The sequence below is a fragment of the Crocodylus siamensis genome, chromosome 15 (assembly GCF_052110815.1).
Source record: "Crocodylus siamensis isolate JL-2025a chromosome 15, ASM5211081v1, whole genome shotgun sequence".
Classification (NCBI taxonomy): domain Eukaryota; kingdom Metazoa; phylum Chordata; order Crocodylia; family Crocodylidae; genus Crocodylus; species Crocodylus siamensis.
In genome coordinates, this window is record NC_143409.1 from 39,072,621 (window position 1) to 39,090,715 (window position 18,095).

The 18,095-nt window shown below is 45.7% G+C and overlaps 1 protein-coding gene across 1 annotated transcript; it reads right to left on the minus strand.

The window, feature by feature from the left end:
* Positions 1–1,946: 1,946 nt before the first annotated feature.
* On the minus strand, positions 1,947–11,117 carry LOC149852380 (zinc finger protein RFP-like). The gene is made up of 7 exons (XM_090028459.1): positions 10,719–11,117; positions 6,427–6,522; positions 4,672–4,893; positions 4,437–4,459; positions 3,533–3,648; positions 3,157–3,216; positions 1,947–2,455 (listed from the first exon to the last, which is right to left on the minus strand). The coding sequence occupies exons 1-7, from the start codon at positions 11,115–11,117 to the stop codon at positions 1,947–1,949; spliced, it is 1,425 nt and encodes a 474-aa protein (XP_089884585.1).
* Positions 11,118–18,095: the final 6,978 nt, after the last annotated feature.

Sequence of the window (18,095 nt, forward strand, 5' to 3'; positions counted from 1 at the left end):
ACAAAAACAGCCTTGTCAGAGAAGACCATAAAGTAGAGTAAAGAAGAAACCAGAACAGGATTCTGCAACGGGGAAAGAAAAGAGATAAGAAACCCTTCTACTTTCCCAAGTATATAAATCCCAGCTAATTGACTCTTTCCAAGTCTGTAAGTAGTCTGATTCAGTCCAGTTCCAAAAGTTTCAGCGAAACAAAGACATTTAAATAAAACCAATCAGAGTTCATTTATAAAAACATTAAAACCAGCCATCTCTAAATATTGGGTATAGACTGAAGGGAAATTTGGAGAACTTAGCAAATTCAAGAAGACCTGTTGCCACTCTGCATGCAACCCTTTTCCCACCTCTTGTCTCGAGTCTCCCTAGCTGGTATAGGTGAGAATCTTTGTTGTGCTATCACAGGTAGCCAGATAGACTTTGGGATGTTTGTTTGCATGTTTTGAAGTGCAAACAAATAAAAGCTGGGCTGTAGACCTGTTTATGCCTCTTATTAGTAGCCCACCCACAAGGTTACCTGTAATCTGGGTAACACTAACTTTAAACTGCCACTTTTACAATGGCAGAGGGGAAAGGTGTTATGCTACTGGGACATGGGCAGTCAGACCTATAGGTAAGAGCTGAGGCTTTGGAATCAGAGCCACACAGCTACAGGATGAGCTGGGATTGTGAATTGTGGTCAAAGAGTGTGGAGGTAGGTCAGGAAGACAGGGCCCAGTTTTAGGAATCAGGATCAGAGCATCCTAGAGCAAGGAAAATATTACTCCAAAGTGAATATGTTGAGCAACCTGTAGGCCAGCCTGAGATGTGCTTTGTATTAAGGCTCCTGACAGAGAACTTCACTGTTAGGGCAAGCTGACCCTCAGGGACTGACTTGGAGTAAGTCTTACTTCACAGACATCCTTGTGGCAAACAAAGACCTCCTCTGTATGTGGCTAGCAACTCTGAAACCCAATACATCTAAAACTGAGGAGTGCTGTGTCATCATCCAAGTACACATACCATAGCTGAAAGTTACTGATATTGTGCGTGTGTGTGTGTACACACACATGCACTCTTAAAAAAAGTATTTTCAATTGGTCAGCTTCAATTTTATTTCTGGGACCCTTAGAAACCAGACCAAACCAGTTCGTCAGTTGTCCTGGAAGTTGTCAACTAGCCAATATTTATGTCTCTATAAACCTGCAGTTTCTGAGACGGAGGATTTCTTAACCCTCCCTTCACCAGGTAAAAATATCTCCTTGTCACTTTCCTGCTTTTCTATCCTTACTTTATGGTTACAACAACAAAATTACCATTTGTATCTACCTCAGAACATATAGTAACAGCATAAACTGCATAAGTCACTAATAATTATTAATAAACCTAAGGCTGCAGTATGAACATATACTCTAGACATGTCTACACTATGCATTTACTGTGGAACTGACTAATTAGCTCTGCAGCAAAGTCTCTGCATCTACATGTGTGATCCTATTAGGCCACAATAAACTAAATGAACTCCTCTGTAGATTAGTACTTGTAAATACAAGTACTATCCTGCAGCAGAGTTCTTTACTGTGCAGCAATGCATGTGTAGGTGCTGCTGAGGCACAAGTATGCTTCAGTGCAGTGGCTGCCTGCTGGCTATCCCTGCACTGAAGCACCCTCATCATGCCCCAGCCAATGCCTCCACAGCATGTTGATCTGGGTCCAAGCAAACCTGGGCTGCCAGGCTGACCCCCTGACAGCTGGGGTTGGTCCAACCTGGCTCAACGTGCTGTGGTCCCCGAACACGTGTAAACACAGCACCCAGGAGCAATAAATTCCAGCATGAAATGTACGAGAGTTTATTGCTTCGCATTAATTTCATGTGTAGACATGCCGACTGTGTACAATTTTGGTGGTCTAAGATTGCTGGTCTAACTGACTAGGCCTTAAGCTGTTATACTTTTCCAGAACACGTCTCCCTGTCATAGTCTAAGCCGGGATCCTCTCCCCACCCAGAACCAAGGGCAAATTCTCTCCCCAGTGAAGGCGGCAGGTGGGAAAACGAAGATTGGTACTTCCTTATCAGCATCTAAAACTGCTACACGCCTCCCTTCATAGTCCAGACAGACCCGGACCCTCCAGGGTGCTTGGCTCAAGGACAGAGGAGTGCGAGGAGTGGTGAGAGCCTGGTACTGGCCCTCACATTGCCACATAGCCCAGATCCCTGCCTTAGGGTCCAGGCTGATCCGTCCCTTCCTGCTCACAGACTCTTTAGCCACTCCCACAGCCCAGTTTCCACCAACCTCCACATCCACCTCCCAGCAATGTTTTCCCGAGGTGAATCCCTCACAGCCCAGCACACACAGCCATGTGTCAAATCTCTGCGGGTTATCGGGTACATCCTGCCGTCTCATTCCCCATCTCACACTTTTCTGATCTTCAGACAGGATAAGATCAGGGTGAGCAGTGTCTGGATCCAGAGTCACATGCACTGGGAGAGAGAATCACAATGTCAGTGGCAGAGATCAGCTCTGGAGCAAGCTGGGTCATTCCTCCCACATCCAATAGCCCTGTTCTGGCTGGCGCCATTCTGGACCCCAGAGAGCTGCCTCCATCTTGGACCCCAACATTAAACTGACATGGCTCTACAGTTCCTCATCCTTCTGCAGCTTCTTGTTGGTTTCTAGAAGCTGCCACTCGCTGTTCCCTGCTGGGGCTGCCATTCCCAATAGCAGAGGCACAGCAAAGCAGAAGGGAAGCAAGGATAAGGTTGAAGTTCTGAGGAAGAGCCATTCAACAGCACTATGTAGGAATTAAGGTGGGAATGGGTGATTTCAGGCCCAAAGAGAAAGGAGGTGGCAGCTTCTTCACAGAGCATAAAGCAGTGACCAGCTGTACTGGGGAAGCCTGGGATTGCTTACTGACAAGGTAGGAGGGTGGAGAAGAACTGGCAGGACTGGCCCTCTCCTGCCAGGAAAAAAGACAAGAGCAGCTGGAAGGGTAGTAATCGCTACTCCCCCTCTGAAGTGAGTGGTAAGGCTGCAGATATGTATTAAACCAAATGACACAGTCTGCCTTCAGGCTACTTGCATGCCAGGCAATACTAATGCTTCTCATTGTTGTCAGGGGTGGAGAGGATTGTTTTCATGGAAATATTTTGTTCATTAAAGGGAAGCTTTCACCAGCACTTACCCTTTGTGTAGGAGCCCAGACGCTCCCCTCTTCTCTTCTCCAGGTCACATGGCAGAGTTTCTGGAGGGGAAAAGGGTCACAGATATTAGATTCCATAGCCTGTGATTTATGATGCCACCTCAGGAGGCTGCCTCTCTCCAGAGAGCTATAGTGAAGCATTCAGTAGGCCATTTTGCTAAATTTCAGCCTCAGTAACATTTCTGAAATCAAAGGATGTGAGCTAGTCTAATGTCTAGGCCCTGACTACACTTGCTCAGTCCATCACCTTTATATTTTTTATAAATAATCCAGCCACTGACCCACTGCCCAGAGCCCATTTTCTCCCACAGTCCCAGAGACTCATCCCCATTTTCCCTCTCAGAGCTCTTCTTGGTACCTTTGAATTTCCTCAGGGTCTCTTTCAGGCCAACATTTTTCTGGGAGAAATCTGCAAGTCTTGCTTTCAGCTCAGAGGGAATCTCCAGTGGCTCCTGGAACTTCCCCTTCTTGCACCTGGAAAACATAATTCTGCATCTGTCAATGAACTCTAATCATTTAGTCTGATTCCTAGCTCGTGACAGTCGCTGTTCTAAGAGGCCACCTTACCCCAGAACATCCTATAAAGATTCTTCCACTGGTCTGAAGAGACCAGACCAGCTTTGAGGCTCAAAGAGGAAGCCCCTATGGCTGAGTCTCATTTGGCCTTCATGCTCAGATGGTCAGTTTGTTCCCATATTTCTGGTGGGTTTTGTGTTGTGGGCATCTGTTCACTTGGAGGATCAAACAGCCCCTACCTCAGATCATTTTACATGAGTCTCTGACAAGGCCCTGGTAAAAGATTCTCAGTCATTCCTAACCTGGGCAAAGTTGTAAGGAAAACATCCAGAAAACCCCTGGGGGATTTATCATTCCTGAAAAATATCTGAGGTTAACATTCCTGAAAAATATCTGAGGTTAACATGTCCCAGAGGAAGTTTTCAGTTATTGCTGGACTTGGACAGAATTGTAGACAGTGATCTAGCAATAAAGGGCCCCCTTACACAGATGCTTAGGGCAACCAGTACCCCCTTGTATATAGCAACTCTGGGAAATACTTTAGGTTAGTAATAATCCATCCAACAGAATGGAGAACCCCAGAGTTTGTCTAAAAAGTGAGATCCTTGGGGTTAAGTTCTCCAGAGAGACTTGTATCCAGAATGTGACTTGCCCCTCCGATTGTGCTGCAGAACCTGGGGAGATGTGGTTGTATCATGGTCTGCTACCCCTTCCCAGTGCCAGGAGAGGTGAGAGGAACCATGTACCTGCTCAAGGTGTTTCTGACATCCTAGAGAGAGGAAAGAAAGAGAGAGAGGCTCTGAGTCTTGCATGCCACATACTAGGGATGCAAGTATGGATATAAATATGCACAGAGTGATGGGGGTGTCTAAGCTAATGTTAAGTGGGGATTGATCTCTGATTGTGGGACTCCAGTGTCTAGAACTCAGGAGCCTTTCCTTCCCTGTGTGGAGCTCTGGGCTGTCATTAATACAGTCTCACCTGTAGGAATTCACTTGCTGGCTGCTGGCACTTCCTCTCCATCTCACTGATCAAGTCACTGAGACGGGAAATCTCCATGGACAGCTTTTCATTCTGACTCCGTATGATCTCCTTCTCCAGCTCTCCCAGCTGGTCCAGCTGGAGTCTCTCTTGTTCCCCCAGAAATTGGTGCAATTGTCGAAATTCAGACACAAGCTTCTGTCTCTCAGCTTCTGTCTTTTGCTGTAAACCAATAACAAAAAGTTCTGACTGTGCTGGAAAGATAACTTCTTGCAGACCCAAAGGGCATTTTTACACAGCAGCGACAGTGTGGCTCAGCCACAGAACTATTGAATACATTCTCCCTAGCCACTCTGGAGAGCAACCTCTCCAAAGAGGCCCCATCAAGGCATCTTTGGGTCTGGACCATGTGAGCAGGAGTAGATGGTCAAGGGTTGATGGGAGCAATCCAGCCAGGGCATGGTACCACCATCATATAGACATACCCAAGACAACTGGACTATCTCCAGTGCCTGCTTTCTGGGCGGGTGACATGGGCAACTGCTTAGGGTGCCATGGTCAGAGGGGCACCACCCTAAGACAAGTGAACTATCCCCAGGGTTGGCCTTATGGGTGGGCAACATGGGCAACTGCCCAGGGTGCTATGGTCAAGGGGGTGTCCCATATGCACACATGTGTGAGCAGCCCACACTCACAGCAGCACTCACCCCCTCTCCGCCTCACCCTGCTCTGACCAATCCCTGCCCCAGGTCAAGAGAAGCAGCGTCTAGCTGCTGCTCAGGAGGAAACCAGGCCAGACACATGCAGGCAGGGTGGCACCGCATGTGCAGGCAGGGTGGCACCTGTTCCAGTCCACCTGCCTTATTCCTTCACAGCAGGAGTGGTGTTTGCCCATGGGGAAGCAAGTTTCCCGATTCAGCCCAGTAGCTCCCCCGGGCTCCATTTCTGAAACTTTCACTAATGCTACTACATACTTAAACTCAAAGAAAGGGCACTAAAATGCAAGCTCTCCCAGGGTGCCCTTTTCACATTTTAGGCCTCACACTTCAAGAAGGATGTGGACGGATTGAAAAGAGTCCAGCACAAGGCAACAAAAAAAATGATCAGACACTTCAGAGACAAGACTTATGGGGCAGGGTTGAAAGAGGTAGGGTTATATGGTCTAGAGATGAAAAGACTGAGTGCGTTAACAGTCTTCATGTACCTGAAGGAGAATTATAGAGGATAGAGGTGGGCTTCTCTCTGTGGCTGTGGGGGCCAGGACTAGAAGAGCGAGCCTCAGACTGCAGCAGAGGAAATTCAGGTTGGAGATTAGGAGGAACTTTCTGACTCTGTGGGTGGTCGAGCACTGGAAGAGGCTCCCTCGGGAGGTAGTGGAATCTCCGTGCTTGGAGTTTCAAAAGTATGTTTAGACACTTGACTGGGACGGTTTAAGTCAGGGCTGATCCTGCCTTGAGCTGGACTAGGTGATCTTGTGAGGTGCCTTCCAGCCATACCTTCCTGATTCCTATGATATCTGTTTACCTAAAATACAAAGTCTTCATTCCAAAACCAGCACATTCCTGTGCTATCTTGTTTTCTACCAAGCCCTACTTTGTATCAAGCAAAAGCTTTTGTTCTACTTTCTTAGTTTTTTTGGATGATGTTCTATTCCTTTAAAAAGTCCTTAGCAATTAACAATTTAATTCTTTTGCCAAATCCTTTTCTGTCATTTTAATGAGGCCAGAGCCTTTGGGTCAGACAACAGCCACCTACCAGATATTCCTGGATTCGCTCATCTCCATTCACTTTCAGTCCAAGGAGCTTTTCTTTGTCTTCCCTTAGAGTCTTCAAATAGGTCTGAAGTTCTTCCTAAATAAACATAGATTATTTGGATGATTTTATTTTGATTGGAAGTAGATCTCTGTGGGTTATTTTTTCCACCAAAGCCCCAAGGCTCTAGAGCTACTTGGAGAATGCAGTAGTTTTGTGCCCTCACAGGTACTCAGGAAATAAAATCCTACTAATGAAAGCAGGAGTGTTTGAAACTGTTTGGTCCTTTTACTGGATCATGTTACCCTAGTAGGAGACTGGAATTACAGGGTGGTGAACCATAGGTATATTTCATCTGGTGGGGAAACAAGTCCATTTTCAGGCAGACTTACCTAATCAAGTGATTTAAGTCCCAGGTACCACAAAGGATAAATGTACAAGCTCAAACACATAACTCCCACTGATCTGAAATGTTTAGTTGTTATACTGGTTGAAAGCAACTGGTTTAAGTATAATTGCAGCCATTGGCAATGCTGATTAGTGTTGGGAAGGGTTACAGTTACCCCAAATGCAGCCCTAAGCTTTCACAGTGCAGTGCCCTCTGGGGAGCTATGCTGTCAGGCTGTGAGCTATGGGAGACTCCAAGGACTAGGCTGTGTGGCAGCAGGGGGAGGACAAATATATGCCTTTGTAGCTAGTTCAAGTCCTTATCCACACATGTAAAAATCCATTCAGGTTGCCATAGTTCAGCATCACTTAGTGGATGGTTTTGCTGGGATCCCATGTAACACATGTTTGCTGTGGTAGCCTGCATGTGACTGTTTAATGTGAAGGAGCTGGAGTGCAAAAACATCAACCACACAATCTTGACAAGGTGGAGATCTGAGCCCAGTGGCAAGGGAGAACCCTAGATGACAGGAGACCTCCATCTCGCTGCAGCCTTCTTCCATCTTTACAGCGGTTGACATCCTGACATCCCCCTGATGCATTGTTGAGTACTTGGGGTTTGGTCTATGGTTTGTCTAGAACCTCCTGTCAGCCCTGCTCACCATGGGTGACCCTGCTAGGAGCGAGAGACTCTGGACAACATAGCTTATGTGATGCATGTGTCCTTGCAGAATAGTGTGCTATCTGTAGAAGGCCAGGTGTGGGGATGCTCACAGTTTTTAGCACAGTGAGCTCTTGCATATAGGTTGGGCAGCTGAATTAACCCCCCATGGACCCACCCAGGAATTCAGCATCCCCATGCAAGCCTCATCTCCTGGACAGGCATGGGACCTCTTACCCTGGAAGCTTTCCTTTCTCCCACAGGTACCTTATCAGTGTTTGGTGCTGCAAGGGAGGCAGCATGGTTTACTGGTCAGGGCACAGGAGTTGGGCTTGGAGCACTTGGGTTCCACCCCACTGTGTGACCTGGCTCTCCCTCAGCCTTTGGCTCCTTCCTGTCTATCTCCTCCATTTAGATACTCAGCTGCTCCAGGATCTTAGTCTGCTTGTGTCCAGTGCTCAGCCTGACCCAGATTACATCTTATTTGGAGTCTACAGATGCAATAACAGCCAGGAGATATGGGAACAGAAATAAATAATAAGGAGTTATCACTTCCCCTTCTATGTTCTAAGGCAACAGGGTCACATACAAGGGTAGATCCAGGGAAGGGTGCACTGGTGCAGTTGCACCTCTCATTCGATTCCTGCTCCACCCAAAGTTTAAAACAAATTGCCTGGCAGTGGCAGCAGCATTTTGATTGAGGCAGCAGTAACAGTCAAAAGACTTCATGGCTCATCATCATCATCATAAAGTACCAGATTTCTTCAAAACATTTCGTTCCACAGGTGTTAAGGACCCTCTCTTTTCTTTAGTGGTCTTCAGTGGTTCCACTAATCAAGCTGTTCTTTGCTTTACAATTCTGCTGTCTGTAAGCTGCTCCTGGTAAGGTAGCTTCTTTTTCTCAGCCCTGCAGACTGTTTTCTAACTAGCTAGAAACTAGGCCTGTGTGAGTCTGCAGCAATCCAATCTGGGTTCAGATCTGGCCGCTTCGGATGGCAGTGATCTGATCCAGAGCTCCGGACTCGGTTTCCACCTCAATCCGGCCGAAGTGGCTCCGAAGCCGCCTTGGTGATTGGGCCATAGGGTATAATGGGGAATCAATGAAATATCTATAACTTTATTGTTTTTACTTTGATTTGGATTAAACCTGCAGAGGTGGTAGCCCCAGCTGATAGCATGACGTTTGCCAAGTTTCCAGAAGATTGGAGCAGGGGTTTGGGGGGAAACCGTACCCCAAATTCTTGAAAGCAAAACTCATGTCACTTGTATGTGTTACAACACGGGCCGGGGAGGTCAAAACTGCAGGGGTGGTGGCTCCTGGTGAGGCCACAAAGCCTACCAAGTTTCAATAAGATCAGTGCAGGGGTTTGGGGGGGAACTGCACCTCAAGCTGCAGACAAGCAAAACTCATGCCATGGGTGACACTGCGTGTGTTAAGGCACAGCGGGGTGACAGGTGCAGGGATGGTGGCCCCTGCTGCGGCCACACCACTTGCCAGCTGTGGAGGAGGTTGGTGCAGGGGGATCCTGGGGCCCTTTACCACTAGCTGCTGACAGGCAAAACTTGTGCCATGGGTGCATGTGCAGCTGTCTCAGGCAGTTGATTGTCTGTATTGATTATTTCCTCTCCTTAGTCTCTGCTTTTGTAGGTGTTAATTGATAGTAATTAACTGGTTACATTAGCTGGGTCCTGTGTATTGAGCTGGTCCCTGAGTGAATCATGATTGGATTGGTAACTGGTAACACAGCAACTTAGCAGCCAGGCCTGCAGTAGTGTCTCCCATGCCCCAAGATGGAGACAGTCAGTCCCACAAGCACCCATGGCACCAGTTTTACCTGTCAGCAGCTAGAGGTGCAGAGCCCCAGAAGCCAGAACCCCTGCACCCATCTCCTCCACAGCTGGCAGGCTTTGTGGCTGCAGCAGGGGCCACCCTCCCTGCAGCTTTCACCCTGCTGTGCCTTAACATGCACAGTGTCACCCACAGCATGAGTTTTGCTTGTCCACAGCTTGAGGTACAGCTCCCCACAAGCCCCTGCACTGATCTTCTTGAAACCTGGCAGGCTTTGTGGCCTTATCCAGGGCCAGCATCCCTGCAGTTTTCACCCCCCTGTGATGTAACACATACATGTAACATCAGTTTTGTTTTCAGGAATTTGGGGTGCAATTCCTCCTGAATCCCTGCACTGACCTTCTTGAAACTTGGCAGGCTTCACACTCTTAGCAGAGACTACAATCCCTGCAAATTTCATCCAAATCAGACAAAAACCAAAGTTATAAATATTTCATTGTTTCCCTATTATACCCAATGGCTGGATCTCCAAAGCGGCTCTGAAGCTTTTCCAAAGTGCTTTGGAAGCTCTGAACCACTTCAGGAAGCCTAACGAAGCCAGTGCTTTGATCCAGACATGCTGCTTTGGATGCCTAAGTGTCCAAAGCTTCTCCAGATCCAGAGCCCTGTCCGAAGCCTCGCACGGCCCTACTAGAATACTAACTCAGGTGCAGAACATTAATTAAGGTGAACATTAATACAAGTGAGGAAATAGCTTTCAGTGAAGCATTGGATACACTGTCAAGGCAGCTAGATTTTGTTTTATGAATCTGAATAAGAGACATTTAATTCTAATGACTACAACTCTTGATTATTTTCCCTACTTTGTTATGTAATGTATGATATAGCAAGTTAACGCATATTCCAATCCAATTATTTTTTTTCTTTGATTCTAAGCTGAATAATACAGCCCTAGGCCCCTAGCTTAATAGTAAAGTTTTTAGTTTCTTTTTAACTGGAGAAAAAGCATGTGTTGTTTTATATATAATGATGACGATGCACCACATCATCTGTTCTTCCCTTTTCAAAATCCTAGATCTGCCCATTGTCACATACATGAGCCAGCAGCTCTTTTGATTTACTTTGCACTGATCATCTAAGAACTTCCATTCTATAGAACATTCCCTTCCATCAGTGGGAAATCCTTCAGAAAAGGTGTCCCTACATCAGAATAATGTTTCCCATATTAGACTTCTTTAAGGTTTTCATTTCCCGCCCTGCTCTCTGGCTACATTAAAAAAAAAAGTACATTTCTGGTTATCACTTCTACCATACTGTAAAGGCTTTACAGAGCTGATGATTTTGCTTTCACTCACAGCTGTAGGAGAGAGAAGTGGAGTGCGACAGGCAAGTTGTGTGGAAATTAAGCTGTCATTAAGACCCATGGATTTCAGAGCACAGCAAACCAAGAACTCCTACCTTGTACTCCTGGGCAACCTTCTCAGCTGGAACAGTGTGAGTGTGGCATCTGTCACACACCTCTTCATTTTGAGTCTCTTCACAAAGCAGGTGCAGAGCCTCCTGGCTTCCCCCTCTCATGTTCTCCTCTCCAGCTCCCTTGGCTGCCTGTAAACTCAGCTGTTTGGTTATTTTGACAATGTTTGCCAGCTGCCTGTTTGGCCTGAGATTTCTCTGTGGCATGACTTGTCTGCACTGGGGACAGGAGCAGTTTGGACCCAAGCCATCCCAGCACTGGCTGATACAAACTCGGCAGAAGTTGTGCCCACAGTCTAGAATCACCGGATCCTTGAAGAACTCCAGGCAGATGGAGCAAGTAGCTTCATGCTGGAGACTCCCCACGGGGCTCTCTGCAGCCATGGCTCCCACTGAGCCGTTCAACAGGGTGTGCTCAGTTCTTCAAGTTGAAGAATACACTACATCTAGACAAGGCAGGACAGCAGCTGGGTGTTTCCCTTCCTGGGTCTGACTCATGCTGTTTTTGCTGGGCTGGAATGAGCCAGGTACTACAGTTCCCACTCTGGAGGCTTTTGTGAGAATGGGGATAGCAGACTTGGGGTCATGAGGTGGAAGTTGTTTTTTTATTCCTAGCTTCTAGTTCCTTATGCAAAAGGAGTTTCTGAATCATTAATGTGGAGATAAATCATTACTGCAAGCTGAACTGGGATTTGTTTCACACTCATTTGTGATCATTACTACCAGTAGTTGCAATAAAATATTAAATTCTGCTGTATTCTGTGATGAAACACAGAAATTATACCACTGGTACTGAATCCAATGCAGGATAAAACACTCTCAGGGGTTTCCCCAAGTGGCATATTGCTGGGACCAGGGCCATTCCTAAAGAATCTAGGACAGAGCATGGCCTTAACCAAACCTTGCTGGCAGGCTGCCACAGGACACTTCCCTAGTCCAGTCCACTGTAAGCATGGCCTTTGATTAGGAACTCTGCTAACTGCTGTCTTGGGTCATCCCAAGTGACATGTCACTGTGACCAGAAGACGCTCCTGAAGGAGCTGGGACAAGCTTTGGTTCAAGCAGTGCCATATTGACTGGCACTCTGCTACTATATGTCATTCCCTCTGCCAATCTGTTCAACTAGGAGCATGACTCTTGATATAGATTTCAGTTTTGACTAAATGGAAATGACAAAATTTGCTTCATGAGAAAGTAGCCTGTCCCTGGGCTCATCAGGAGAGTTGCTCAATCATAGGAAAATGTCACATGGATCAACTTAAGGCAGATTTGATTACTGACATCAGTCAAACCCACATTCCTTATTCAAATGCCATGGTGGAACTGAATGACCTGGGAGGCATCATATGGCATCATGCCACTGAAAGACAGAACTGTAGGTGGGGCAGGTCCCCGACTCCCCTGGTTACTGAAGCATGTCTCTTGGGATGAGCTGTGAAGCATTTTTAGAAATTGAATTCAACATTATTTATTTTATTTCTAGAAGTTTCATGCTAGAGTTACTGAATGTCATATTTTATTATGATTTGTGGGCAACCATCACAAATTATGACATATTCTATAGTATTTTAAAGTATATTAATTTTTTTGAAAGTTTTGAATTAAGGAACAAGGAATTGGGAATAAAGAACCAACATCCTGATCAGAAGGTTTCTGAGAACTGCCATTCTACAGCACCGTCATATTGCTGATCAATAGCTATAATACCAATGGTTTTCATCCTTTCACCCTTAAGTAGCCTGTAGCAGCACCAACATCTTATTAGCTTAGTTAAGCAACCCGAAGACTCATACAGTCACTCACATATTCATATTAGAATTTCATTTTATTACTTTCTCCAGTTTCTAACTATGGTGTACTTTCTGATTTTGGTATAGATACTGGTATAAGAATGGTCCTTCAGAATGAACCACGATCTTCCATACCCAGATATTTGCTCTTCCTGCCAGATAAGTGACATGAGTAACCTCACCCCTTCCCCATGGAAGCAGAGAAGACCTGAGACGAGCTTCATAGGCTGCTGGGTGACAAAATCTTCCCAAACAGCATCCTCTTCCTTCTTACTGGCAGTAGGCTGTAAGAGAAGGGTTAAGAGATTGTTGTTGGGAAGGAGATACACTCTGTCCCAGCCCCTAATGATTCCATTTAACACCCCCCTCCCCCCGGTTCAGAGATCCATTCATCTTGGGTTTGCCTCATTAAGTGTGTCAAAAGCAGAGACAAGAACCAACTCATGCCTTACCCACAGAGACTGTTATCCCAGCTTAATGTTCTCTATAGCTTAATGTCATCCCCTTTCATCAGGACATGCTTGGATATACACACACCAAAAGGAAACAAGATGAAGCACAAATGAACTAGGTAATAGAAAATAAAATAAACTTTGTTTTGGTTATTCTAAACCAATGGTTCTCGACGTTTTTAGACTTGAGGTCCCCCCTTGAAGTGTGCTGGCTCTTAGTTTTCACTCTTTTTTGCTTACAGAAAAATAATAGAGCAATTTGAAATCTTCAGGTTTATCCTGTGAATCATGTTTTTAAACCTAACAGTGCTGTGGCACCTTGGTTGAGAATCACTGTTCTGAACACTCTCCCATCCACCCTAAATGTTGTTTAGAGAGTGAGGCTACCCAAAAAACAATGCCTCATGAGAGAGCAAATTTACAGTCAATTTAAATTAGTAAGAACTACAGCTTTATTTTAAAAGTGCAGTTAATTAAATTAGAAGCTGAACTCATACAGCAGTTTAGTCACTGCAGTAACTTCTGAAGAGCCAGGTTATCAATGTTCTGTGCATCACCTGCTCCTAGAATACAGAACAATATCTGTAACCCCATTGAACTGTGGGGAAAATGATACTGGGTTTATCTAGATGTTTGTGGTGTTCACCATCTAAAATGCATTGTCTGGCATTAACAGTTTTGAGAGAGAATTATGTATAATTATGGAGTTTAGGTTTTCATAGTCCAATAGAAACAGTATATTTTCTACTACATGGTGTTAGACATTAGCTAACCCAAATGACTGGCTTTTTCAGAATTACTCCATTCTGTTCTTTCCACTCACTAAGAGATGCTTATAGTTTTTACCAATATAAATGAACACAATAGCATGAGGTCTTGCATCTGTCCAAGGGCCAGGAGGAAAAACCCTGAAAGCCTATTCCTGACAGCCCTAATATTTCCTGCTGAAAGAAGTGCGAGTTTTGCAAGAGCCTAGACTAGACCACACAGGGCAAGTCCTCAGGAACTGTTTTTTTACTCTCTGGATACAGAGACATCAGACAGAAAGAAAGGGCCATTAATGCTAAAGCTTCTCTGGGAAGGGATTGCAGTGGCTCTTAAGAAACCTGCTGGATCTTGTTGATATGGAGTTAATAGATCAGGGCACTAGCTGCATCCTCTCAGGAGAAGTCACAGCAGCTTTGCCAAGTCCTTCCCTTTTAGTGCACTTTCACAACCTCCTGGGTCTGGTTTCTCAGGCTTTCCTTGTTGCCCTCCTTGCTCTTATCTTTCTGCTCCATAAACAGTTTCTTACCTCCCTTTCTCCTCCACTTGGCAGGCTTCCCAGCTGGTTAGATCTCAGGCAGCTGTAGTGCAAGCTGAGTTTGCCTGAATCTTTGATCTTCATTTTTGCCAAGTTAATTATGAGCCAGAAGCCAGTGACTACAGGCACCTGGACTAGGACCTAAAGAGGGTATTTTCAGTTCAGGGCATGATAGTGTTTGCCTGGGGTATGCTCACAAATACACAAATTCTTGGAAGGGGCTGGGAAGGTCATGATAGTGACTACAAAAACCTTGTTCAATTCACTTTCTACACTGAGGTTTGTCCACTATTTGGCTTTCTTTTTGTCTCTAGGGTTTTTCAAGGAGAAGGGGATACTTTACTCTTTTTAAATTTAATTTTATTTTAAATGGAGCACCTTTCCCTGTTCCATTTTCCCTTTACGTGTATTTGGGATAGCTATTTAACCCTGAACAAAGAGGTAAACTGCAAAATGAAGTCTCCCCAGGGGGTCACAATGCCCCTGATGGCTGCTCAGCCCTCACCAACCTGGCTTCCTTTGGGCACTCTCCTTCAGTCACCCACCACACCTTGATGTTATTATTAACTTTTAAGGAAAGGGAGGCTGCCCAAGGACTTCCCAAGCCTTGTCTTACTCTTATAAGTCACAGGTGCCAGTGGTCATTGTCTTAAGGGCCATCTATGTGGGCTCCATTCTCTACCCCCCTCCAGTACCCACTCCCATGCCTCACAGATATGCCAACACATGCCCTTCCTGAGCTCCCAGCCCCTCTTGGTCTTTGGCTGTGACCCCTAGTCTTTGGCCCCTCTCTGGCCCTGCTCCTAGGTTGTGAGACTCCTAGGCTGGTCTGGCCCCACTAGCCTCCAGCTGTGGTCCTGCTCATCCTTCAACTCATCTCTGAGCCCTGGTCCTGCTCCTGGACCAGTGAGACCTCTGGCCTCCCAGACCCTTCTGACAGCTGTCCCCCCGGGTCCACAAGACCTCCAGGCTCCCAGGCCCTACAGACACTATCATCTCTCTGGGCTCAGGCCCTCCAGCCCCATACTCCACTCTCTGGGCCCTCCAGTTGCACATTTCACCCTACTCCTGGGCTCCAGCCTTCAGACTGTGAGCTCACCCACTCCTGTTCCCAGGCCAATCTCTTCCAAGGCCAGTCTCTCCAGGCTATGGTCTCACCTGCCCCTGTTCTCAGGTCTGTTGTGGTCCCAGGCTCTGTGCTGCTTACCCCAGCTCAGCTGTTCTTCCAGGAGCTCCTCTCTCTCTGGCTCCTAGGGCTAAACTCCCTAACCATCAAGGGCCTTAAGCTTGTATGCTTCAAGCTCAGTCCCCTTTTGCTGAGGTGCCTTTTAATTGGCCCCTGTCCAACCTGCAGGCTGCTTCTGCCTCAGCCTTTCCTCGTAAAGTGGCAGGTGAACAATGACCCAATGTCACTCTAAAAAGCATAGGAATAGTGTTAAATCAGGGGAGAGGGGAAAAGATCTTTCCCACATTGATATTCCTTGAACAAACTTGGTTGTAATATCTTTAATTTATAAATTAAGCTTTCAAAAATCAAATATTTCAAACTGTTCTTTTACACTAGCATTCCTCCATTGTTATCATACAACATGGACCACCACATTTGATCACAAGTGACCGTAAGTGCTTTAGTATGGAACAAATGACATTTCTAAGGCCTGAGTACATTATTTGTCTCAGAAATCCATGGGTGGATGCACTGGGAGATTGTTATAGAAAAAGGTAGGCATAACAGGATATAGGAGAGATGCTCCTTTCCAAGTATCAGAGAAAGAAGCCTCGTTAGTCAATCTGCTGTGGTGGCATTCATAATAAACCTGGAGGTGTCAGGAAATCTTCCGATGGTGCCCCTGAGGTTGCCTTTTTGGAAATGGTCAAAAAATTGTCTATGACTTTAAGAGGAATCTGCTTACCCTGCGATCCATGTGATCTTCAGGTGAGAAAGCTGCTCTCTGGTTGACTTATACCCACCTTGCAAAATGCATCCAGAGACTGAATATGGTAGATGTGAACATGTGTTATAGATGCGCCCTCTGGAAGCAGTTTCAAAGTTTTCATCAGAATTACTCACACTTTATAATATGGAGGGCAATGGAATCTATTATGTGAAGCTACTAAATGGGATTGGTTGCTCTTGGCTCCAAACCTGAGTTGGGAATTTTTCTCCCCCTTAACATATGTAAAGATTAGATCCCAGATGTCCAAGGTAATAGTTTTCCTGAAATTCCCAAGTATCATGCTGCACCCTGACATGGGAGAATCTAGGATTTTGAAAAGGGTGCAGATGGTGTGGCATCTCATCACATATAACATAACACACATTTCTTGCCACTTAAAGAGAAACTAGAAGCTTTACTAACATGCTAGGGGGCTAGTGCTATATTATTCAGTTTAAGATCAAATATAACCATTAAAATGTGCACTGATTTGCTAGATTATAGATAAGGTTTTAAAAAACATAAACTAGACAAAAATAGTCAAAAGAGATTATGTTATTAGTCCTGCAGTCATTATAGTTAAATGTATGTTTATTATTCAGATTAATAAAATAATTTGGCCCCTGTGACATGTTACATATATCATACAATTCACTGGTGAATCTGACAGTACATTTGGACTGATCACACCTGCAAAATCAGACAGGCCACAAGTGCAAAGTAAGTCTCACACAATTAAATGGTGAATCATGCAATAAATTTAGATCAGCCATACACACAGTCATTATCACACCATTAAAAATGACTATTGAGCTATAAAAAGACCCAACCACTTAAAAAGGTAGTGTATGAAAATGTGACTCTACAGCTGGTTTCTATTCAGCTTTAATTTCGCCTTCTCATGAATCTTGATGGTGCCTCTGATACTTTGCTGCTGGTCATTTCTACATCTGCATTAATATTACCACTTCTGAGTTAAGTGTTTTAGCTAGCATTTGTGTGGAGCAGGCATCAAATAGGGGCATGCCCCCTGGATCTGCCCCTGCATCCTGATGCAGTGCTGCAAAGGCAAATGGGTGAGCACCAGCAGGGAATGAACATTATTTCATGGGACATTGGAGAGGTGCCAGTGCTGCGTGTTGAGAAAGCCAGCACTCCTTTACATGCTTCATGCCCTTCTTACCTGTTACATTACATGTTATATTACAGGTAACATTACATTATCTGTTACATTACATCAAGTTGCAGCGAGGGAGGTTTAGGCTGGATATTAGGAAAAACTTCTCATCAGGAGGGTGATGAAGCCCTGGAATAAATTACCTAGAGAGGTGGTGGAAACTCTATCCTTGGAGGTTTTTAAGGCCTGTCTCAACAAAGCCCTGGCTGGGATGATCTAGTTGGGCATGGTCCTGGTTTGAGCAAGGGGTTGTACTAGATGACCTCCTGAGGTCCCTTCCATCCCTTATTTTCTATGATTCTATTATTATATGCTCCATGGTCCATCCGCCCCACCTTGGAAATGGCTGCAGTAAGAAAACAGGAGAAATATTTAGGGGAAACATGCATCAATGCACCAGCCTGGCTCTTCCCTTGATCCTGGGAATGCAGATCACCTCATCCTAGTAGGATGCCTGCAGGAGTAAAGGAAAGAGGCTCCCCCATTGATGAAACCCTGATCCTCATGCTTGCCGGCTGAGAGGTGGGCAGCAGCTGGCCAATCAAGAGAGGGGAACTTCAGTCTCCAGGCTCCTTGCCTTCTCAGCGTGTTGCTGGCAGGGGGTGCTGGTGGCCTCTGCACCCACAGGGGCAGTGGTGGGATGCACTCCCTGGCCTGTGGGGGGTGGTGTCCCAGTAACCAACCACACAACGTCACAGAACAG